Genomic DNA, 24,589 nt, shown 5'->3' on the forward strand with positions numbered 1-24,589 from the left:
GGATGCGACCTACCTTAGATATGGCCTAACCACATTTCCATCGCCGCTCTCGCCGCTGGTGGATAATCCTGCCTTCGCCCCTGGGATGGAGAAGGGAGCCTTTACGCATTGGCGGCAGGCAGGCTGCAGAGCATTATGTCACCTGTATGGCCCCGAGGGTGTCATCCCGTTTACACAATTTCGGCTGGACTTCTCACTCCCCGAAACGGAGAGACACCGTTATATGCAGGTGCGGCATTGGGCCCTTCAGCCACAGGTGAGGGATATGGCTGACAGGAGGCTCTTGCCGTGTGAGAGATGGCTGCTATCTCGTACATCGGACTCGAAACTGATCTCGGACCTATACCAGTTCTTGCAATTACCTTCAACACACTTCCATAATCCAGGGAGAGATCGGTGGGAGCGGGAGCTTGGGAGGACACTGAGCCCCAAGGACTGGGACCAAATAGCCTATAGGGCGCGCCACTCAGCATACCATATGGGCCTCACTGACACTTTTACCAAAGTGTCCACTTACTGGTATTACACGCCCGAGCGGATCCATGAGTTCGATCATAGTAAGACAGACACATGCTGGCGGGGGTGCGGACAACGGGGTACACTCACGCACATTCTCTGGGACTGTCCCCTCTTAACGGCCTACTGGAAGGAAGTGCTGGATGAAATTGATTTGCATTTCGGCATAGAGCTCCCACGCTTCCCGGCATATACCCTGCTAGGACTCCCAAATGAGCTAATGTATCCCCTCAAGTCCAGACGGGGCAGACAGATCGCCATTGCACTCGGCTCTGCAGTTCAGAATATCTTGATACACTGGCGTACAGACACGGTGCACACGATAACGGGCTGGCTCCACAGACTTTGGCACGTGCTGGGGATGGAGAAATTGTCTTTAGTGGTGGCAGGGGAGGTCACGCAATTTAATGAACTGTGGCAACCTTTCCACTCTCTGCTGCTCGCAGAGTTTAGGGAGCTCACATGCCCGAGGTACCTTCGCCTCCTGCGGCTTTCGAGCCCGCTGGCGCCAGATCAGTGAGTGGGCGGGACCCTTCTCCCCCAAGTACTTATAGCGTTAGGAGAGGGGCTGCATGTTAGTAGCACGCTGGACGGTGGGTGGGGTGGGTGGGGGGGGGAGTTGGGTGGGGTATTGGGACGTTGGGGGGGTGGGGGGCGTTTTTTGTGTCATGCCGAACTTTTGCCCCTCTTCATTTGCCGATCTTGTATTGCTGTATATGAGTTTGGATGTGACACGCTGATTGAATAAAAATACTTTTAACATAAACTGTCATGGAGTGGAGAGTGCCCCCTGGCCAGAGGGAGGCGTCTGTGGTAATGGTCACTTGCAGAACTGGGTCTGCAAAGGGCTTGCCTTGCAGCGAATTGTTGCTGCCCCCTCCCCTCCCCCCCCCCCCACCACTGCAGAGAGTAATGAATACTGGCCCTTGTCAAAACTAGATTTTTGTAGATGCTTGTGACCATTGTGCCAGAGGACACAGGTGTAACAGGCACATGTTCAATCTGGCACTCTGGGTCTGCAAAAAGCCATCATTCTTAAAGACACATCAAACGTTTTGACTGGATGAAGGCAATTCGGTGGTAAAATAGGCAATAGCTGCTGAAAAACTAGCAGTCTTTGTGGGTTGGGGTACGCCTTGCCAGTGACTGTGTTTGTAGTTAACACTAGGAAGGGAGGAACTTGTAGAGCAGTGCTATTCAAACATTTTAATGCCACGCCCCTTCCCCTAGTGGAAAAGAAAGAAAAAATCACTTCCCCCCTCAGAATGTTTCCCAATTAGTCTATTAAATTGGTAATATTTAAATAAGTCTAGACATATTTAAACATTGCAGTTAAGCTCTGTTATTGTTTTAAAAATGTAATCAAATACATGATTGCCAAACATAATATTCTAGTCAGACAGGCCTTACTATTGTGTGAAAGTATTCACAGTGTGATTATTAGAAATAAGGGTGGGAGGTTTGAAGAATAGTTAGAGTCCCTTCCCTTTTGACACATACTTCCAGCTAGAATATACATGACAAAAGATGTTAGTGATGGCCCATTACAGAGCGGCTTACTATAATCAGCATAACGATTCTTTTGGCCAGAGCTTGGCGGCCCCCCTGGGATCACTTGAGGCCCTCCTAGGGAGGCCCATCCCCCAGTTTGAAGACCCCTGTTGTAGAGGCTGAAGGTGGGACTTGGTGACATGTCTTGTTAATCCTGGCTTGTGCAGTCGAGAAATAGCAGTGTGTGATACACGTTGCTGTCTACCAGCACTCTTGACCAGCCAATCATCTAGATATGGAGATTATTCTATGACCCAGCGGCTAAGATGGCATATAAAAAAGCCATGAAAGATTTTCACAAACTCAAGCGCTCCACTATGAGAGACTATTTCACCAATAATATCCGCTTAGCGGGGAATTCAGCTAAAACTCTCTTTAAAATTGTTTAAGAGTTCACTAAGCCATCTGCCACTGCCAGTACAGTGCTCCCTACTGCTGCTCTGTGCACAGGACTGTCAGACTTCTTTCAGGATAAAATCCACACTATATATACCACCTTCCCCCCCCTTCTCCCCCCCCCGTCTCCCCCTCAGTCCACCTCAGAGCCTACAGCCCTATCGGTCAACAATGATGCAATGACCACTTTCTGCCCTCTCTCTCGATGCCTCGCTTCAAAAACTCTTAGCTTGCAAATCAGGTTCACCTGGCGATCTATGCCCGGCTCAGTTTCTTAAACTCCTGGCACCTCGCATCAATGCCCCACTGAATCAGATCTGGAATTCCTCGTTGAGTTCAGGGATTTTCCCTGCAGTGTGGAACTTCTGCTGAGCCTCAAAAAATCTGATGTGGATACTGCTGCTTTAAAATTTTTTAGACCCATTTCCCTGCTACTGGCACCTGCAAAATTCTCGAACAAATAGTTCAGGAACAACTCTCCAATCATCTGGAATCTTGAAAAATATTCCGGACGCTCAATCCGGCTTCAGAGCAGGCTAAAGCATGGAGACTGCCCTCCTTAAAGTACCCGAGAGTATCCGCGAGAGTATCGATTTAGGTAAAGCAGCTATGCTTGTGCTACTCGGTCTGTCCGCAGCCTTCGACACGGTTGCCCACCCCATTCTTATGGATAGGTTAAGAGACTTGGGTATTTAGGACATTGCTCTGTCCTGGATCGGGTCTTGTCTGGGGAACCGGTCTCAACAAGTCTTTCTCCATCCTTTGATCTCGGACGAGAAACCCTTGTTCTGCGGGGTTCCACAGGGCTCTCCCTTGAGTCCTCTCCTCTTCAACGCCTACCTTTCACCCCTTGGGGCGTTGGTCGAATCGTGCGGGGTGAGGGTGGTCTCCTACGCTGATGACACCCAACTGGTTTTCTCCTTCGAGGAGCACTCGGAAGCTGCCTTTTCCAATTTTAGAAATTGCCTGAGTAAACATCTCGGCTTGGATATCATTGAACTGTCTCAAGCTTAACTCTGACAAAACCGAGGTACTTTTTTTTTTTCAACCAAAAATCTCCTCCACGCCCTGTGCTCTGGCGGCCACGAGAGATGAATCCTCCTCCTGAGCCTGTTGACTTGGTGAGAAGGAATATGCTACTTACCAGTATGCATCTGTTCTTGGCATGTAGAGCTGCAGAGCCACACACTTAGGATAAGATCGCCATCTGGTGTTGGGCTCGGATGATTGCAGGTTGTTGTTGTCTTTGGAAGAAGCCTTTTGGTCACGAGATAGGTGACTCCTCCCCTGGACAACAGTGCGCATAGGCATCCACTCCATCCTCAGATTGTTTTTCGCCATGAAGGGAAATGATGGAGTGGATAAAAATAAAGAGAAAGGATGTCAATGTGTATTGTCTAATTAAGACAATGCTGGAACAGATACAGGTCCCGGGGAGGTGGGTGGGCGTGTGTGGCTCTGCAGCTCTACATGCCAAGAACAGATGCATACTGGTAAGTAGCATATTCCGTTCGAGGCATATGAGCTGCAGATCACACACTTAGGATAGACTATATAGCAGTGTCTCCCTTAGCGGTGGTCACCTGTATCTGTTGCAGCAGTTTGGAATAGAGTTTTTAGGACAGCCTGGCCTACGGAAGCTTGTTGTTTGGATTGCACATCAACAACGTAATGTTTAGTGAAGGTGTGTGTGGTAGACCATGTGGCTGCTTTGCAAATATCTTCTAAGGGAATGTTCCCTAAGAAAGCCATAGAAGCCCCTATTTTACGTGGGGAGTGCGCTCTAGGGGGAACTGTAAGAGTGTGTTTAGCTTTTTGGTAACATATTTGGATACATTTAACTTTCCATCTGGCTATATCTGATCTTGAAATGGGGTTGCCTTTATGTGGTGGAGAGAAAGCAACAAACAGTTGTTTGGTTTTGCGAAAAGTTTTGGTTCTGTCGATGTAATAAAGCAAGGCTCTTTTAACATCTAAGGTAAGAAGGGCTCTCTCAGCTACTGAGTCTGGATTAGGGAAGAAGACTGGCAGCTCGACTGATTGGTTAAGATGGAAAGGGGAAATGACTTTTGGTAGGAAATTTGGGTTTGTCCTAAGAACCACTTTGTTACGATGTAGTTGTAGAAATGGTTCTTCAATAGTTAAGGCCTGTATCTCACTTACCCTTCGCAGGGATGTGATTGCGATAAGGAAAGCCACTTTCCATGTAAGGAATTGCAGTTCGCATTTATGCATAGGTTCAAATGGAGGGCCCATGAGCCTTGTTAGAACAATATTTAGATTTCACACTGGGGAAGGTGGTAATCTTGGAGGAATAATTCGTTTGAGACCTTCCATGAAGGCTTTGATAGCTGGTACCTTAAATAGTGACAAGTGTTGTCGATTTTGTAAGTAGGCTGCTAATGCTGCTAGGTGTAGACGTATGGAGGAATACGCTAAATTGCATCTTTGCAAGTGTAGTAAATAGCAAATAATGTTTTGGATGGAAGCATCCAGTGGGCTTATATCATTGTTAGTGCAGTAAATGGCAAATCTTTTCCATTTTGCAGCATAACATGCCCTAGTAGTAGGCCTTCTAGCTTCTTTTATGATATTCATACAGTCTGGTGGGAGATTGAGGTAACCGAACTCTAAGACTTAAGGAGCCAGATCGCCAAGTTCAGCTGCTGTGGATCTGGGTGTCTGATTTCTCCATGGTTCTGGGTTAATAAGGCCGGAGAAAGGCGCAGTTTTTGATGTGGAACTAGCGATAGTTCCAGAAGTGTTGTGAACCAGGGTTGACGTGCCCAAGTGGGAGCTACTAGAATCAGTTTCAGAGACTGTTGTTTGAGCTTGCGTACCACAAATGGAATGAGTGGGAGAGGCGGAAAAGTGTACGCAAATCTGCCTGACCAGTTCATCCATATTGCATTGCCCTTCGACTGTGGGTGTGGAAACCTGGCGGCGAAGGTTGGGCATTTTGCGTTTTCATGTGTGGCGAACAGGTCTATGTCTGGTTGGCCCCATTTGTGGAAGAATGGGAGTAGGACTTTGGGGTGTAATTCCCATTCGTGGATTTGCTGTGTCTGTCGACTGAAGAGATCGGCAACCTGGTTGTGAACCCCTGGAAGGTGTTCCGCTAGCAGGCGGATGTTTTGGGGAATTGCCCATCTCCAGATGTTCTGTGCGAGTTGGGACAGTTGGAGAGAATGTGCCCCCCCCCTGTTTTTGTATGTAATACATGGTCTCATGTTGTCTGTGCGGATGAGGACAGTTTTGTTCCTTAGATGTACCTGAAAGGATTTCAGTGCTAGGAACACCGCTAGATGTTCTAGGTGGTTGATATGGAGCAGTTTTTGTTGAGTGGTCCATCTGCCCTGAGTGGTGTGTTGAAGGAGATGGGCTCCCCACCCTGTGAGAGATGCGTCGGTCGTCAGCACTACTTGTGGAAGAGGCTCTAAGAACGGTCGCCCTTTGGACAGGTTGATGGTGTTCCACCATTTCAGTGAGCGAAGTGAGCGACTGTCCACCAACACCAGATCAGTAAGTTGTCCGTGAGCCTGGTTCCATTGTTGTGTTAGACATTCTTGCAAGGGACGCATTTGAAGTCGTGCGTGAGGCACAATGGAGATGCATGACGCCATCATGCCTAACAGTTGCATAAACACTCTTGCTGGAAGAGTTTGAAATTTTAAGAGGAGGTTTTGTATGTTGGCTATCCTGGCTGCGCTGGGATATGCTATGGCCTTGGAAGTATTTATGGTGGCTCCCAGATATTGATGTATGTGGGAGGGTTGCAGTTGAGATTTGGGATAGTTGATGGTAAATCCCAAGTCGTGTAGGGTTTGAATAGTGCAGTGAGTGTGGAGAACGCATTTGTCGAAAGTATTGGCCTTTATGAGCCAATCGTCGAGATACAGGAAGACATGGATTTGTTGTCTCCTGAGGTGCGCTGCTACTACTGCTAAGCATTTGGTGAATACCCTGGGTGCAGTTGTTACTCCGAATGGGAGGACTGTAATTTGATAGTGCTGTCCGTCTACCACAAATCTTAGGTACTTCCTGTAAGCAGGATGCATGGGGATGTGAAAATATGCGTCCTTGAGGTCCAATGTGGCAAGGAAGTCGTCTTGCTGAAGTAGTGAGAGGACTTGTTGGAGAGTGATCATATGGAAGTGATCTGAGTGTATGTACTGATTTAGTAGTCTGAGGTCGAGTATGGGTCTTAAGGCTCGTCCTTTTTGGGAATTAGGAAGTATAGAGAATATACTCCTGTACACTGATGTTGGAGTGGAACTGGTTCTATTGCGTGTTTTTGAAGCAAGGACTGAATTTCTTGTTTGAGGAGTGTAAGATGGTGTGGTGACATTGGACGGTGTTTGGGTGGTATGTGTGGGGGGTGTTTGTGAGTTCGAGGCAGTAACCAAACTGGATAATTTGTCTTACCCACTTGTCTGTTGTAATGGAATTCCAGACAGGTAGGAACTGTTGGAGTCTTCCCCCGACCGGAGTGGAATGGTCTGGGGGGAGTGGAGGCAAGTCACTGTTTAGTGGCTGGAGAGGTGCGGGTGTTGGTATTGCCCCGACCTCGGCCCTTGGTGTTGCTTCCCCTATATCCTCCTCTACAATATCCTCTGTTAGGAGATGTTTGTGCGGAGGCTTTGAAAGTGGAAGAGGTGTCTGTTCCAACATTTTTGGAGGCTCTCCTATAGAAGGAGCGACGAAAGGAGCCTCGCGGTTGTGGAGACTGTAATGCTCCCATTGATTTAGCAGTCTCGTTATCTTTTTTCATCTTCTCCAGTGCAGTATCTACGGCGGGCCCAAACAGTTGCTCTTGGTTGAATGGTTGCCCAAGTATTGTTGTTTGTACTTCCGGCTTAAAGCCTGAAATATGTAGCCATGCATGTCGTCTAAGTAGTATGCTTGTGTTAACCGCCCGAGAAGCCGTGTCCGCGGCATCTAGTGCACATTTGATTGATGCGTTAGATATGAGTTTTCCCTCTTGGATGAGGTCATTGGCCTGGGATTTGTACTGATCCGGCAGGTGTTGTAAAAGATCTTCTAACTGATCATAATGAGCCCTATCATATCGGGCTAATAGGGCTTGTGTGTTGGCAATACGCCAATGGTTAGCAGCTTCTGCTGCAACTCTTTTGCCCGAGGCCTCTAAGAGCTTGGACTCTTCGTCTGGGGGCGGTGTGTCTCCTGTTGTTTGGGAGTTAGCCCGCTTTCTAGCGTTTGAAACTACTAAAGAGTCTAGAGGGAGCTGTGCTTTAATGTACGCGGGATCCTGTGGGGCAGGTCTATATTTTTTTTCAATTCGGGGGTTAAGAACCCTAGGTCTGACAGGGTCTTTAAAAACCTCTGTGGCGTGTTTTATGACTCCCTTAATCATGGGCAAGATCTGAACTGATTTTTGCGACTGTTCGAATGTGTCTAGAAGAAAGTCTTCTTCGGGTGTATCTGAGTGCATGGTGACGCCATGGAAAAGCGCCGCCCTGTTTAGCAGTTGTCCAAACCCTAGGTGGTCATCTGGAGGGGAGGGTTTGGAGGGGTATGTAGTGGGATCAGGAATATCAGGTAAAGGGTAAGCCCAGTCATCTAAGGGTGCCGTATCCGGCAGTGTAAAAGGATTATTAGAATAATTAAGGTCATCCGGATCACCCCCTCCCCCTAAGTCATCATCATCATCCTGTGGAGGTGGTGTATGTGAAGGAGATGGTAGAGGAGAAGGAGATGGGGTAGGGGGGGTGGGATGAGAGGTGATATAGGAGAGGAAGGACAAATGGGTGAGGTGGCGAAGTCCTTCTTCTTTATGGGAGCTGGAGGAGGTGTTGTGTGCAGCATCCTTTTCTTGTATGGCACAGCGGTGACATGTCCGGTTTTTGGATTGATATGAATCCTTTTTTGCGTGGGATCAGGGCGAAAAAGTTCTTCATTGTCCGAAAGTGGCTTTGGTGCCGACTTTTTCGGTTCCGATCTATGTTTTGGATGATCGGTAGAGTCTTTTTGGACTTTTTTCAGTACCGATGATGGTTTCGGTGCCGATGATGATTTCGGTGCCGGTGGAGATTTCGGCCTCGATGGTTTCGGAGCCTGCTTCGGTGCTGAGAGGTGTTGCCTCTTCGGTGCCGAAGGTATTGTGGGCACAATAACATGTGGTTTGCTCGAGCCAGAGCCACCTGTAGGCTTATATTTCTTCGGAGCCGAGCCAGAGGGCGGGGCTTCTGAAGACGATTTTCGGTCGCGACTGGGGCCAGCTGGCGGAGTCTTGACCGGTGCCTTTTTTTGGGGGGTTGGGGTAGGGGCACTGGTACTCACTCGTTGCCCCGGAGTGATGAGGTCATCAGAATCGTCCGCTTCGGATACGATTTGGAGGTCTTCGGAGTCGTCTTCCGGGACATCCTGGGCAAAGATGTCCTCTGGTTCTGGAGCTGGTCTGGCCATGATATGGCGTCGAGCTCTTCGGTCCCGGATGGTTTTCTTGGAGCGGAATGCGGCGCAGGCTGGACAGCTGGATTCGTTATGTTCCGGCAAGAGGCACAGGTTGCAGACCTCGTGGTGGTCACTGTGGGGGAACTTTGCTCCACATTGGGGGCATTTTTTAAAGGGCGTCCTTTCCATGAGCCGTATCCGGAACCGGTCCGATTGGGTTTCGACGTAGAGTTGTAAAGGTTTTGGTTTCAAAAGCTGGATTTTTAGAAGTTTTCAGCCGGAGTGGAAAAGTTCATCCGAACCCAATGGCGGAAAAAAACAATCTGAGGATGGAGTGGATTCCCATGCGCACTGTTGTCCAGGGGAGGAGTCACCTATCTCGTGACCAAAAGGCTTCTTCCGAAGACAACAACAACCTGCAATCATACGAGCCCAACACCAGATGGCGATCTTATCCCAAGTGTGTGATCTGCAGCTCATATGCCTCGAACATCTCGGTTTCGGATTCGACAACGAACTCTCCTGCAAAACCCAAATCAGGAAAGTCTCCTCCTCATGCATTGGGAAGCTTCGCACGTTGCGGAAATTCCTACACTTCCTTTGCCTGGAATGCCGTCGCACAGTTGTCCGTGCGCTAATCACATCCAACCTGGACTACGCTAACAGTCTCTATCTGAATGTTCCAGCCTATCTGACTCAGCGTCTGCAGATAATTCAAAACGCTACTGCCAGATTGATTTGTAAAATACCTTTCCGACACTCTATTACCCCCCCACCTGAGGATCCTACACTGGTTACCTGTTATCAAGCGCAATGAATTCAAGGCCCTTACCTTGGCATTCAGAGCATACCCATGACTAGGCCTGGCGTATCTGAGAGCTAGATTCCAACACTACCATCACGACCGGACCTTGACATCTAATCACCAGTGTCTCCTTGCCATCCCCCGCTTTCGTAAGGCCAGGATGGGTGGCAAAGCCTTTGCGGTTAGAAATTCTAAACTTTGGAATGCCTTGCCACTATCCATCCGCTTATCGGAGTCGGAACTAACTTTTTGGCGTGCCCTGAAAGTCTGTTTTTTCACCAGCACCTAGTTTTAATTTTCTCGCCTGTCTTCTACAGTCTGTCTCAGGGCCAGGACACCCCGTTGGGGGTAGCTGTGTGCTCTACAAACTCCTTAATAATAATAATATGGAAACACATGCAGGCCTCCCCTTCTGAGTTGGGAAGATACAAATGCTAGGCATTTTGTGAACACCCTTGGTGCCATGGTGACTCCAAAAGAAATTACCTTTAACTGGTAGTGTTGTCCACTTACCAGGAAGTGAAGGTGGCATTTGTGAGCTGGATGGATGGGTAGCAATCAATAAGTCAACTTGCTGCAACAGTGGGATAACATCTGTTATATGTAAATAGAAATGTTCCAATAGGATGTATCCGTTCAGGGGTCTGCAGTCGAGAATTGGTCTTGGGGTGTCGTTCATCTTGCAGACTAGAAATTACATGTAGTACACCCCTTTGCCCTACTTTATGGCTCCTTTGAGGAGGACGGTGCACCTCTTCTTGTAGGAGTAGGAGGTGCTCTGCACTTACAGTTCTAGGTAGTACTCTTGTTCTGCTATACTTAGAACCCAGCGGTCTGAGGTCATTTCTTCCCAGTGTTGAAGACACCACTGTAGCTCCCAACCGACAGGTTGTAGTGTTATTCGTGGAAATGTGTGGCAAGCTCCCTTACTGGGAGTATATATGCCTTTACCTCTATTGGAGTTGCCTCAATATGAGCCGCATGAGTATCCCCTCCATGCCACTGGTGGTAAGATTACTGCTGGTATTGGTAGGATCAGGGCTGTTAGAGGGAGGTGGCCTTTGCTTCGCCTCTGTAGTGTTTCCTCCTAGGAGAAGATGTTTACAGAACCTTCATGCTTTTGGCTATTTCAGTGGCTTTATTTTTTATTTTTCCAACATTAGGCCCAATTGCGGTCTAAAAAGTAGTTGCACATCAAAAGGTAGGCTCACATGGTGCTGCTGCACATCTGACCTAAAACTAGAGAAACATAGCCAAGAGTGCATAGGTAAAATGACTGAAGTGTTAACCTCTCTTTTTGTTACTTGTGCGCTGCTTCTTGCCAAGCGCCGTATAGCGTGTCGATGGGGATGTGGGAGACGCCCCAGGTTCAAGGAATGGCTGCGGGATCTGATCACCTGCCAGGAAAATATCATGTTGTATTCGGAGTTGCTTCCGTCTGCGTCCCGGCCTTCTGACATTTGGGGGCCCCTGACGCGGTATCTCGCAGCGCATAGCGATCAGCGATCGCCTTCTGCTTCTGTTTGAGGAGCGCAGCTCCTGCTGCTGGCACGGACCGGGGAGGGAGGCGCTTAGTGCAGGCCTTTCGGGGAATGAGACATATACTTTCGTCCTGCCTATGGGCTGGGGGGGGGTGTCGACTGCGCGAGGGCGTGGCGGATGGTCGCTTGCGATGCTACCCTTGCATACTGTACCGCTGCAATGCTACAGCGAGCCACATGGGAATACTACTTGCATCTGTGGGGCGGGGTGCCTGGATGCCTTAGGGGGCATACTGTTTGCTGACCGTGATCATGGGGGGGGCCTGTGGGGGGGGGAAGAGCACGGCCTATGGTGGAATGTGCAGGGTTGGCGTTGGGGGGACAGTGATATGTAGTACCATGTGTTTGGCCGATGTATGTGATTTTATGCTACATGTTATTCTTCTACTGCAGCCATGTATGGACAAGTGTGGTGTACTGTTGGTTTTCTGATGCAAAACAAATTTAAAATAAAGAATTAAAAAAAAAAAGTGTTAACCTCTCTGGCTGCCGTATCCACAGCTTCAACAGGCACCATATACTGGCACTGGAAATTACCTTTACTGCTAATACAGTTTCCTCCTGCCTCTTCCTAAATTGCTCTGGTAGATGCTGTAGCAGATTCTTCATCGCCTCCTATTGGGCCCTGTCATATCTGGATAGGAGGCCAGCCTAAATTGGAATCCTCCATTGCGTAGCGGCTTTCAAAGCAACACTTTTGTCTGCTACAAACTGTTTTGCTGTCTTTCCTGAGACACGGCTACTTCCTGATCCTCTTCACCAAGGGGATAGGGCTCACCAAAGATGTCAGGTGTGATTTTAAAATATTGGCATTGCATCATGAGGTGCTCTGGGCATCAATCTACACTCCTTAAGCATCTTCTTATAGCGGAACATCAAGCAAAAGTCATACTCGGTGTCCCTGTGATCAGGGGAAAGGCACATATTGCAGACAGCATGAGCATAGGCCCAGGAATATTTCGAGCCACATTGGGTGCATTTTTTAAAGAACGTACATTCCATCATCCTTTGTAGTTCCCATGCTCTGCGGCTGATAGAAATCGTGGAGACAGAGCTCCTCATGGAGCATTGGTAACTTGACTGTGAGGGAATCAGTATTCAATGTTCCGGTGGTGTTTTGAAATTCTCGTTGGAGGTTACAGATTAAATAACTTCTCTTGACGATGGGGATCAAAGTTCTTACAGCAGAAACCCATAGTACAAACGTTGAAAGCGTCTAGTCTGCGGGCCTCATCACTACGTGTCTTAACCTGATGTCGGAGAGAAATACAACAATAGAGATGACGCCCCTGTGCATTCGAGGAGTCACAGGAGGCTTTGTGACTTGAAGAGACTTCTTCAAACAAAAACTATTGCATCGTGCAAGCCAAACACTGGATAGCAGGAGTATGCAGAGCATGTAAATCTACAGCCACACATGCTAGCAAGAGCAAGTGCACTACTAATTTTCTAATCTTAAAATGAACACTTGTACATTTTTGCAAGAGAAAATGGCACTAAAAATGTTTTCTAGAAGTACGTCAGGAAACCTGCAATTGATGTAGGTTTCCAGGCATGATTGAAAATGTTTTTGTGCATTCCAAAAGGTTGCATATCTACACGCACATATGAGGTTCTGATGAACTAGACTCCTCAGTCTTAAGAAATTGAAGATTCCTAAGCATTACCATGTACAGTAAGATGGCAGCATTACATTCCGTCTCCAGTACTGGCAAATAGGCTCTTAAGCACAGCTTGAACAGAGTGAGGGGCAACCCAGGAGCAAATAACCAATAGAAAATGTTTGCAGAAAGGGTCTATGAATGTCATTTAGAGCTAAGGTGCCTTGCAGGGTGTAACGTTCCTTAAGCCATTAAATGATCCACGGAGTAGTCTAACACTTTGCTGCTTCCTTGCCTGGTTAAGTAATGTCAAAACTGAGGAACACCTCTGAAAACTGACAATTCTTTAGTCTTATCCCAACACAAATTGTGTTCTTCACTCCTTAAGCATAGGTGTCTGTAACATCTGATTGTAAAAAGCCAGATGAGATGCAACACTCAGAGGCCTCTAGTGTTAAAGATGCAGCAAAGTTGCCCCCTCACTTTGCTCAAGCTGTGCTTAAGAACCTATCTGTCAATGGAACTGGAATCCTTAACTCATCCTTGCAAACAGTGCGGGCCAGCGCTTGTAATGAGAATCAGTGATGTGGTGATGTAAAAGCCATCGTGTGAGGAGCCCATGACCTGCAAAAATCAAAGCTGAAAGGATATTCTCTCCAGCAGGCCTGGGCTGAGACGCAGGCGCATTGCTATGACAAGCGAACTGCCAGGGTGTGTGGAGTAATGCAGATTCTGGAGTATGAGAAGTGAGCCAGGAGACAGCGCCAGGGTGACTGAGGCCACTTTTTGGGTGGGTTTGGTAGAACATGTTCTTCACTCATTATTCATAGTTCACGACCCTCTACACCAACATGAGCCTGAGACCGCCTGGTGGGCCTGGGCTCTGCTAATGAATACTCTGGATTTCAGGACAAGGAAGTAGAGTCTGCTCCCAAGTAAGTAAGGTGGAATCGGCAGATGCAGTGAATTGGCTATGTCTGCACCCAGATCACAGGCGCTAAAAGAGTGCCAGCCCCTGTTAGCTGGGCACACGGTGGTGAGTATGGATGAAGGGAAGTGGCTGGCAGGTGACAGAATGACGTGCTGGACTGTGGAACTGTGGCTTGGCTGTGGTGAGGACGGCCTCCTGAGGCGCAGCTTGGTTGTGCTGTTCTCCCAGGTTGGGTGGGTTGTTGCCCCCACCAGACTGACAGCAAGTTCATAAAGGACCTAATTACAGCCCAGGGTGGGGGTATCATTAATTGGATGTGAAGGAGTAGGTTGTCTGCTGGTGATGAAGCTGGGCTGCCCGTGCCCTCACTGTAATTCCCAGCTATAGTGAGTGGTCGGCAGGTGGGTGTGGCGGGACACACTTTGGTCACATATTAACTCAGTCACTGATTCACTACTGGTATTTTCTTACACCTGCCTAATCATTGCACCAGACACAATAAAGTGAGACCTGAATCCAGCGAGATGCAGCCGGATCATCGAACTATACACCTGACTCACACTCTAGTATTGGCACAGACACGGCGAGAAGCATACATTTGCATTGCTGATATACCAAATATCCACTTTGCTCTTGCCCTAGCCTCCTGAACAACTTAAATCCTTATTAATATGGGCAGACAAAAGCTAAGGAAACCAAAATTTGACTTTGAAAATCAAAGTTTTGCTAGGCCTGCAGGAAAGGCGGTAACATCTGAGGATGCTCATACTTCCTCTAACAAGACGCATAGGTTGAACTGAAGATTTGCAAACTATTCTTTGCTAAGAAACTAGTCTGGTGATGACAGACCATAAAACTGATATGCTTACAGATTGTCTAGACAGAATGAAGGAGCATTGGCAAACAAAAGCCTAAGCAACCAAAAGGTCCACTAGGACTGCAGGACAGGAGGTTACATCAAAGGATGCCCATTCTTCGTCTAGCAAATATGTACAGGTGGAACAAGGTTTGCACACTATTTCTCAATAAGAAACAGTCTGGTGATGACGGGACACTAAAATTGATAGGCTTACGGACAGTCTAGACAGAATGATAGAGAACCTTGGTAAACAGGATTACCGCACACATCACCTGAAGCATTGAGTCTCTAAAACAGAGGACATTGCTGGCAGAAAAGACGATAAAATCTCTCAGATGGAGAGAACAGGGACTGTAATCCAGATGAAAAATAAACACCTAGAAGCCCCCTCCGGGCAGAATGATCTGCATATCCTGGGGGTCTCAGACTCCACAGCTGTGAACGCTATGGATGATTAATGGGAAGGACTTGTTTAAAAGCATTTTCACAGGCACTTCCTTCCCCGTTATGTTCTCAGTGGAGGAGGCACGCCTCTTGGCATAAGCAGGTGTTTGCAGATATACAGGGCAGACTAGAGGAGTTAACCACTAATGAACTCAACCACTTGGACGACTCGAGATGATGAAGAGGTCATATTTGAGGCAGTTGTTATTCGGCGAGAATGTGCTGACTTTTACTCTGAGTTATATCTATCTAAAATGACTTCCACCAGTGTCCATCTTAACTCCTTCCTTGACACTATTGAACTAGCTTGACTCAACGATACTCATTGACAGCATCTAGATGTGCCTTTCTCCACTAACGAAATAGCACAGGTCATCAGGAGCATGCAAAGCGGATGGGACCCGGGAGCAGATAGGCTGAAAGTCCAGTTCTACAAAGTATAAACCTAGATACTAGCTCCCCCTCTGCTGGCTATGTATGAAGAGGCCAGATGGGCCGATTCACTACCTTGTTATCTTCCTGAAGCCCTGATCATTACAGTCCTTAAACCTGATAAACCACCTGAGCGATGACTCCTATCGCAGGCTGTCAGTGATCATAAGTGACAATACAATTCTGGGTAGCCTGCTTCCAAATAGTCTGATCAGTTCTGATCAACAGTATTTATACCTGGATGGTCCACTTCTGCCAATCTCTACACTATTTTTACCCTGATCCACCAACCAGACAGCGATTAATGCAAGAGGTGCACTCCTAGATGCCACTAAAGCTTTTGATTGCATGGAATGGCAATAATTGTTCTTAATTTGGAGTGAATTGGCATTATTGGAAACTGTACTAGAATGATCAGTCTACTGTATGCCCATCGCACAGCATCCTTTCAGCACTATGGTCTGCTGTCTGATCACATACAAATATCTAGGAGAACTAGGCAGGAGTGCCGCTCCTCCACATAATGAATGCAATTGTAAAAGAGCCTACTGCTGTCCGGCTGAGACTGTATCACCCAGAACATGGCCTCAGCTTCTCTGCCAGTTGCTTTATTGCGTCACTTTACTCGAACGGTGTTACATTCTTTGTCAGAGACCATGCCACTAACATCTCACAACTTATTTCTGAATTCATAAAGTTGGACTGCCTATCAGGAATATCTATCAACAGAACCAAGAACTTCATTTTTCCACTCACTGAATCCTCGTTTGAATAACCCCTCAAGTACCCATTCAAATGGTGAGTTCATCAGCTACATACCCTAGGATTCAAATATGTAGGGACGTCGACACAACTTTTTGAGAAAATTATGGCACGGCTATCTCTAGATAGGCAGCTGAATCCAGCTCTGCCTTTGTGGCTTGCAGGTCGGCTGGCTATTGACAAGATGGTTGCTCTCCTGAGATTAATATACCTTTTTACAAAATTATTCCTGTACCTCTTACCAAAGCTCTCTTTAACGAACCGGGATCCTATATGATAAAGTTAATCTGGGCCAGCAAACTGCCTCGTATTTAATGGGAGACATTAACATTTCAGTTGACCAGTGAAGGCTTTCAAATCCCAGACTTCATAATATTTTTGTATACATGATCACTTTGCACACTTCTCAATTCATCCCATACAGTTCTAACCACACAACTCTATTGAAGCTGACAATGCGGATACCTTTCCATTCAACACACTAACATGTCTCTAGGCCCACAACTAAGATGAATATTAACAGATGTACTATTTAGGCATGGGAGAGACTACAGCATACAGCTCATCTTGACAATTTGTATGTTCCTGGAATAGCACTTACCATAATCCACGTTTACCTCATACGAGTGAATCTAAAGCTACTTGATTTTACCTGGCAAATAACATAAACATGTTTTATTGCACAGCCTTGGTTGACTTGTACCCGATTGATAAATTTTTCTCAATAACGGCTGTAAAGTTGGTGTCCAACCACACTCCATTAGACATGGTTAGGCTTTGTGAAACAGGTGAAGCATCTACGTGTGACTTTCCTTCTCTTCCCTACATCTTTAGGAACTTGCCTATGCTAATTGATTCACAGTCTCTAAGAAAACTAAAATTCTTTTTACATACTATGATACAACAGGGGGCCCCCAAATGCACCCATACTGCTTAAGAGAAGTGGCTTGCAGTTCTCGACTGGCCGTTAACTGACCATGGAAATTTGGTTGTTCCCAGACTGGGGCCCTCTCCCATAATTATCGGCTGTGATTGATACATATAAAATGTTTACATAGAATACATTAAACTCTGACAACAATGCAGTGACTGGGCCTCAGAGACAATTCAAATTGCACTAGATGCAGAGCCCTGAATGCTAGATTCCTTTATCTGGTATGGCTGTGTCCAACAATCGCTAGCTTCAGGGAAGAGGTGAGGGAAGCAATGTCTGGAATGATTGGATTACTGTGGCCCCCTAATATCCCCCCTCAGGCTCTTTTTCACTGTTAAGGACATTCCATCTGTTGTCAGGAAATATTCTACCTCTGCACTCATGATGGCAAAAGGCAGAGCGGTGATACAATGAAGTTGTGGCTCTCCTCCCAGACTCAGACTGTTTGAGAGACGTAACATTCTGCAGTTAGCAACTAGATGCCTACTGGCGACTGATGTCCATCCAATCTAGACCCATATCTTCTGTCAAATTGAATGGAGGACTCTGTGAGTGCCACTGACACTAAGATCCATTAGCTAAAATAAAGTACATGGTAGACCTGCAACTCGCATTGGCCTGCTTTCAGCTGATGTCATACTGCAAGGAGTATATATGTGAGATTCTTTATGAATAATAATGATTTGGGGGTTGATGTTTGATATACTAGATGTTGTTGGGTATACTGCTATTTCTGTATATTGCCAGTTTCTTGATCATATTTTTTTGGCTCTTCGTGTGTAAGGGGGTCTTTTCTGTTAATTTTGAAATCTTCAAGTATTAAATTATAAAAACCAAAAAAATAATCTTGTATAGACCTTGATCTGCACAACAGTTTTAAAAAATCGTGACATAAGGTATTATTGCTAAGTTACTGTTATTTTTCTAAAATAGCTCTTAACTATATTACATGTTGCATCCAGCTGAAGAAAGCAGAAATTTAAAATATCCACCAGCTAAAGGCCTGCAAGATTTGAAAAACCCATCACAATTTCCTATTATTGGTTTCAACACAGAGAATCCATTTTTAATGTCTAATAAAAAAGACCTCAATTACAGATATTTAATATTTAACTTTTTTATGTAGCTCTTGATACAACACTTCTGCCTGTTCTCAATCTGTTGCCTACCGAAGGTTCTTGTAAATAAGCCATATGATCATGATTTCATTAGGGACGAGGTCCAACTCCTTTACCAACCATTTTAACAGAGTCCTGCCCTCAAGCTGAAGGAGCGAGCATAAAAATAACTCAGCCTACCTTCAACCCAGGAAGAAGATAGGCCGTGAACCTATGTGAAAAAGCTGAACTAGCTAGGTATACCACTGTGGGTGTTATTGATGAAGAAGGGAACCAGGTTAATGGTAAGCAGGGTGCCGGGAACTACAGGGGTCGTTATAGTGAAGTTAGCAGGCCACTATGTTGCTAGCACACCAGAGGCCTCCATGACCCTATGTTAACCTGAATGCCAAGGACTGAAAATCTGCTTGCCAGGACTTCAGGTTCCCCTCCACAGCCTTTCCCTCGCGTGTGATTCTCGTTTCCTGATCGGCGTCCTCTTGACACACAGGGTCTTGTTTGTGGTCTGTGGGTGAGTACTTTGCCTGAGGAAATGCCACAAGAAAATGAATTTATGTGAAATTGTCTCCTTCTCCTGCACCTATTTTAGGATGGTTTTGAAACATTATCAACAGAAGTCTTCCAGAGAGGTAGAAGTTCGGTGGAGAATGCCCATGACCAAAGTGCTTGAAATGAGGTGGATATGCTACAGTATTAAATATAATGTCTTTAATGAAGCTATTTTCATGCGCTGAGGAGTCCTTGCATGCGAAAGGTGAATAATTCAAAGCACAGACAAATATGAAATATACAATATTTTTTAACATCTGAGTTCTTCTGGCAATGTGGACATACCTACTGTTCTTTACAGTTGAGATCACACCGCAGGAAAATGCTACAAGATGACATGTTAATATGTTACAAAATGGATACTCGAAACAAAGTACTCACTTCTCTCTCGCAAGCCCTGGCCAAAGCTTCGGTAGACATGATATAATGACCAGAAAAGCACAGACTTAATGGTGACCGAGATGCAAGAGCCAGTAACGGCAGCTGCTTCCAGTATGTGGGTTTTATCATGACCCCAGCTGCTTATCACCTAAGGGGGAAAAACAAAAACTTGTTCAGTCTGAATCAAATCTAAATTTGTGGTTATGTTAACATACAAGTGGTAGCACGCTGGCCAAGAAATTGTTGAGCTATTTAAATAAAACTGCCTTTCTCAGTGCAAGACCTCTCTCGCTTTAAAAATTTGAGAATTAGGTTATGGTACCCCAGATAGATGTAGATTTGATTTAAAAAGGCTATCTTTTACCTCTTAATGTTCTATAGATTACTTTGGTCTGGTCATAATACAGCCAATATAGAAATACACTATCTCTTTCAGCAGCAATGAACCCCCAACATTACTGCTTTTAGTAATGAAGGTGAAAACAGAAATGCTCATGGGCAGACTGTATACCTGTAATGAGAAAGCACGACTCCATTTTAGAATTACCCCCATAAAGTACCAGAGCTCAAAGGCACATCGGAAAATGTCTGCGTTTCCCATATATCCATTTCACAATTAACCGCTGTGTACAGATGATATTTTTACTGTTTTACGTCCCAAGTAATACATGGGGTTGTCAGACAGAGCTCCAATTAATCCTCAATGTTCCTGTAAGTTTTTAATGCACAAGCCAGAGTACAAGCATAGCTGTGCCCACCCACCGTGTCCATGAGTGCTAATGCCTCTCAAGGCCCATGTTTATTCCTCCACGCTATGGTGTCTGGTTTTCCCAGATACAGACAAGCCACTAATGCACTCACAGTGTATAGAAGATAGACAAGATAGGCAACTTCAGGCAAATTCTGCAGCACAAATATCCAAACCAGGGGCTTCATCTCTTTCAGGATCTGTAAGAAATCACAGGCATATGCATGTAGTCCCTGAACTCAGATAATCAAACCTCTTACAGACAATTCAAATAAAAAGGGGACATTAATATAAAGTAGATTGATTCCGGTATACAAGCATACATTTTCATGAAAATTCTTTAAAGTGTTACTCCACCTTTAAAAGCCAATTATCAGTTTTTCTACTGCAGATTACAATCATTCACGCGAGGGATGGCTGCGAAACCCAAAGAGTTGCTCAGTAAATCCATTTATTTTTAATTACACAGTTTTAATTGCCATTCCTTAAAAGAAGCAACAGTGAGGTGACAGCCACTAAGTAACAAAGGAAGGGGAGAAGGTGGGTCAGGGACAGGGGAAGAAAAGGCACATTTGTAAAGTCAGTACATTTTGAAAGACATTATGACATCATCACTCCATCATATCACTTTTGAACCAGGTCCACATGGAAATAGGCACATCATATGAAGAAATCATGCAGCTGGGCTCCCTCCAGAGGGCGGATAGCGGAGAAAGAAAGCATAGTGCGCAGGTTGCACTCACACCTCGAGGTTTCAGATAATCAGGAGGCCGGAGGTGGGGCCATCCAGGTCCTCTGGCGCACTGGATGATCTGGCGGGAGGGTCTGCAATTGTGCGAGTCCATCCCCGTTGCAGATGGCGGGAAGGGGATGTCTCTGTGTCTGAAGTAAGCTAGTAGTGGCTCTCAGATGTCTATCAGGCGGAATCTCTGTGGCAGAAGGTCACAGTGTGTAGATTATTGTTCTTGGCAATAGACCACGCCGCGCAGCCAGGCGTCAGCTTTCGATTGAGGCCGCCTGCCCCAGTGTATAGCAACCTGCTAGTAAATTCATATTTCAAGTACTTTCTTTTCATGTTTGTATACTTCACGTGACTTACCATATGAAGTTTGGCTTTTTTTTAATTCCAAGGTCTATTTGGCAACCTTGTTCACTCGATCACAAACTTCCTTCTAGATATAAGACTGCTTCTTGTTTGCCAAGAACATACAAATTACAATGCCTTCCTCGTTCTTCTACTATGTATTAACTTTCTTGAAATGCACAACTAAAAGAAATGTATACTACTTTATTGCTTATGTTTTATTTAATATTATAGTGCTCTTATCCTCAAGTCCAGAAACATAATTTATTTTATTTCACACCTTGACCAGCACTCTGCTACTCTGTTGACAACAATAGGAGAAATCAGCGTACTGTTGACTAGATCAATTCTTCGACTGGATGGATCAAGGAGCTTGAAGGGGGAACACTCCTATCAGAGTCTGTATCTCATCAAATTTCTAATTATATCTATGCTACCTTTACCTAAAACAACGAGGAGATCTGCTTCTAGAAAGGGACCTCCCAAAAAGTTAATTTTGAGCCTGAAGAGTTTTCATCCTTGAAAAGGACATAATGCCAATGGTTTCATTCCATCAAGGCAGAAGAAGCCCCACACGAGGCTGCTGTTGTGGAATCTATGACATAGACATGTTTTCATTCTTTCTCAGAGGTACAGGTGTTGTATCCAGATCCTCTTACTGATATCTGTCAAGCCTTGATGATGGGAGAGTATGTGGAGGAATGGTTTGTCCTGATCTTTTTTTCCACTACAAGCTGAGAGAGATCTTGATGGCAAACAAAGTCTCAATATCAAACCATTCGCAAACGAGGCTCTCATTGTCAAATATCTCGACACTAAACCCTGTAATATTGAAAGCCTCAACATTGTATATCCTAATATCTGAAAGAGGTAGGAGGCAGAGAAAACACATTGCGCTCTTTTCCTTTGGTAATATCCCCGGGTAAAATGCTCCTTTTTTCCTCAAAGTGTAAGACTCAGGTGAGCTCCCTTCATATAATTAAATCTCCTACATTATACCGCATAACAGAGATCACAAGTTATGGGTTATTTTGAAAGACGAACCACACAAATGATTTGTTTATTCTTCTGGTCAAAACGAGGGCCAAAGAGACTGCACATGTAGCTAAGTATCCTCCTTAAAAAAGACAGAAAATAAAGAGCATGGCTCCAGAAAACAATTGTGACTCCGTTGGCTGAGGTGCAAATACAAACAGCCCCCCAAAAAAACACTTGAAAAAACAAGCCTACAAAGCAGAGATTTGTGATCATGGGTCCATTCTCCAAGGAGTGGAAAAGACAAATTGCTCTCCGACTCTGCTGTGTATACTTGGAGCTTGATGCTTCCTTAATATTTCAAGCAATTGTGTCAATATACCTAGATATGCAGAGTAAAGCCAGCAGGTTATGTACAGTATTTTGAGGTTTAAAAAATAAAATGCAATTAGCTTCTCAACAACATGATTTATAGTGTGCGTTTTTTATTCGAATTGGCTATGAATATAAAATAGAAAGATTGATGCCCCCTAAAAACCTTTTTTATGAAACCATTTAAAAAAATAAAATGCAATCTATTTTAATTGTACTTCAGGGACTCAGATTTAAGGGGAGCTATGATAATGTTTATCAATATCAAAGAAAATACCACATTAATAGAGATGGATCTTTCAGCCTAATAGGATTGAAGGGGTCATTTAGTATTTTTCAGTGAAACCAAAAGTCTGCATATGTGGCAGAGGAAACACTTCGGCCACACTGTCGACGCTGGTCCTCATCACTCAGGCTTTCCTGGAATGATTGAGTAGTAATTTCACCCTTAGGCAGGCTACTCAGGTCAGCAGAGCTGCATCTTCAAGAAAAAAAGTCAATGATGGCAATAACACAATGCCTCTACAGCCGTTAGGAATGTGCGTATGGAAAATGGACCTTCAAAGTGAAAGTTCACTTCTTGTACCCACATTACTAGTGCCCTGGATGTGCAGAGAGTTTCCTACCATACTTCACCAAACTACCAACTACTACCAAAAGTCTTTATCTGCAAAACCACCAAAATGTACCAGGCTGTTTTGATCAGAGATGGTGCTGTCTGAAATGGTAATAGATCGACCACTATAATTGGATGGCACTCTAAAGGAGGCTAGGAAACACGGAGGTGGCTGGATTGAGCTTCCATGGTGTTTATGGAGGTAGTACAGTTAGTGTCCATTTCTAAATAGGGTTTCAAAAGTTTTGCTATTTCCATGGACACAATGATCTCCTTGCAGGTGGTAGCTGTACTGCCACGTCAAGTAGCTGGGGTTGTTTTTATGGACAGATGTTGAATAATGAATAGCAGAGTGAAACAATTCACTTGACATGCTTTTATGACATTTTATAACAATTCACTCGGCCTACTTGTTCCAGCCTGATCCAGTGACACTGCAGCTGCCTGGGTTTTCTCGCCTGGTTTTTCCGACCGCGTTTTTACATTCTTTACCGCCAACAGAAGCCTCGCTCACCCCAGGACCTAGTTAATGCAGGATGCAGTGCAAACCGCACCGAAGGTGCTAAAGGCAAGCCCGTTTGCGCCCATCTGTGCCTGGACCATGCCCAACGCCACAATGCCTGCCCTCCCATCTCCTGCAGATACACCATCGACCCTGGAAGCTCCAACAAACACTGTCACTGCTCTGACCCACGCTCTACAGTAGGACCATTCACCTGCACCCACTGCTACTTCACCTGCCACAGCACAGACACACATCAGCCCCACCCTGAAAACACCACGGACATCACCTGAACAAAAACACGAAGTCGCATGAGCCCTTCTCAACACATGCTCACTATACAAACACACTACTGAGATTTGGGACCTCATCTCCACCCTACCACTCCACGTCCTCTTCCTCACTGAGACTTGGCTCAACCCCACTTCCGGCCCCGACATTGCCACTGCAATACCCGAAGGATACAAGATCACTCACCACGACACCATAAAGAAGCCTGGTGGGGGTATCGCCATCATACACAAGGAATCCATCCAATTCCCCACTATTAATGATTTCACCCCAGCCATGTAACACCTCAACTTCCCAACCAAACTGACAGCAAAAAACACCATCAGGGGCACCCTCGCCTCCAGTTCTCCAGAACCACATCCAGCGTTCTGTAACTTCATCGTTCCCCTTGCCATAGACTGCAACAACTACATTTTCCTTAGTGTCTTCATCTTCCATCTCAACGACCACAATGTTATCAACACTACCAACCTCCTGACCAGCATGAATAACATCGGACTCACCCAACTCATCTCTGACCCCATGCACACCGCAGGCCAGACGCTAGACCGCATCTTCACCACCAGCGACCAAATCAGGTACAGCTACACCATGGAACTCATCTGGATCGTTCACTTCAACATCTGCCCCCAGTCTGCCCAATGCAACTGGAGCTTAGTCTCGAAGGACACATAAATCAATGCTCTCAACACCACCCACTCCATCTTCTCCCACAACCTAGACCAGAACGTCAAACTTCAACAACTGGATCACCAACTGCACTTACC

At 45.7% G+C, this 24,589-nt stretch overlaps 1 protein-coding gene across 2 annotated transcripts in view; it reads right to left on the bottom strand.

Annotated features, from left to right (window-relative positions):
• LOC146868216 (uncharacterized) overlaps positions 1-24,589 on the bottom strand; it is a 163,210-nt gene that overhangs the window by 12,568 nt on the left and 126,053 nt on the right. For both annotated transcript variants that reach the window (XM_085609427.1, XM_085609431.1), the window contains exons 7-8: positions 20,096-20,182; positions 19,235-19,382 (exon numbers count right to left, since the gene is read on the bottom strand). In XM_085609427.1, coding sequence (XP_085465553.1) covers positions 19,235-19,382; positions 20,096-20,182 — 235 coding nt within the window. The remainder of the gene's footprint in view (positions 1-19,234; positions 19,383-20,095; positions 20,183-24,589) is intronic.

The sequence above is a fragment of the Triturus cristatus genome, chromosome 1_2 (genome assembly GCF_964204655.1).
Source record: "Triturus cristatus chromosome 1_2, aTriCri1.1, whole genome shotgun sequence".
Lineage (NCBI taxonomy): Eukaryota > Metazoa > Chordata > Amphibia > Caudata > Salamandridae > Triturus > Triturus cristatus.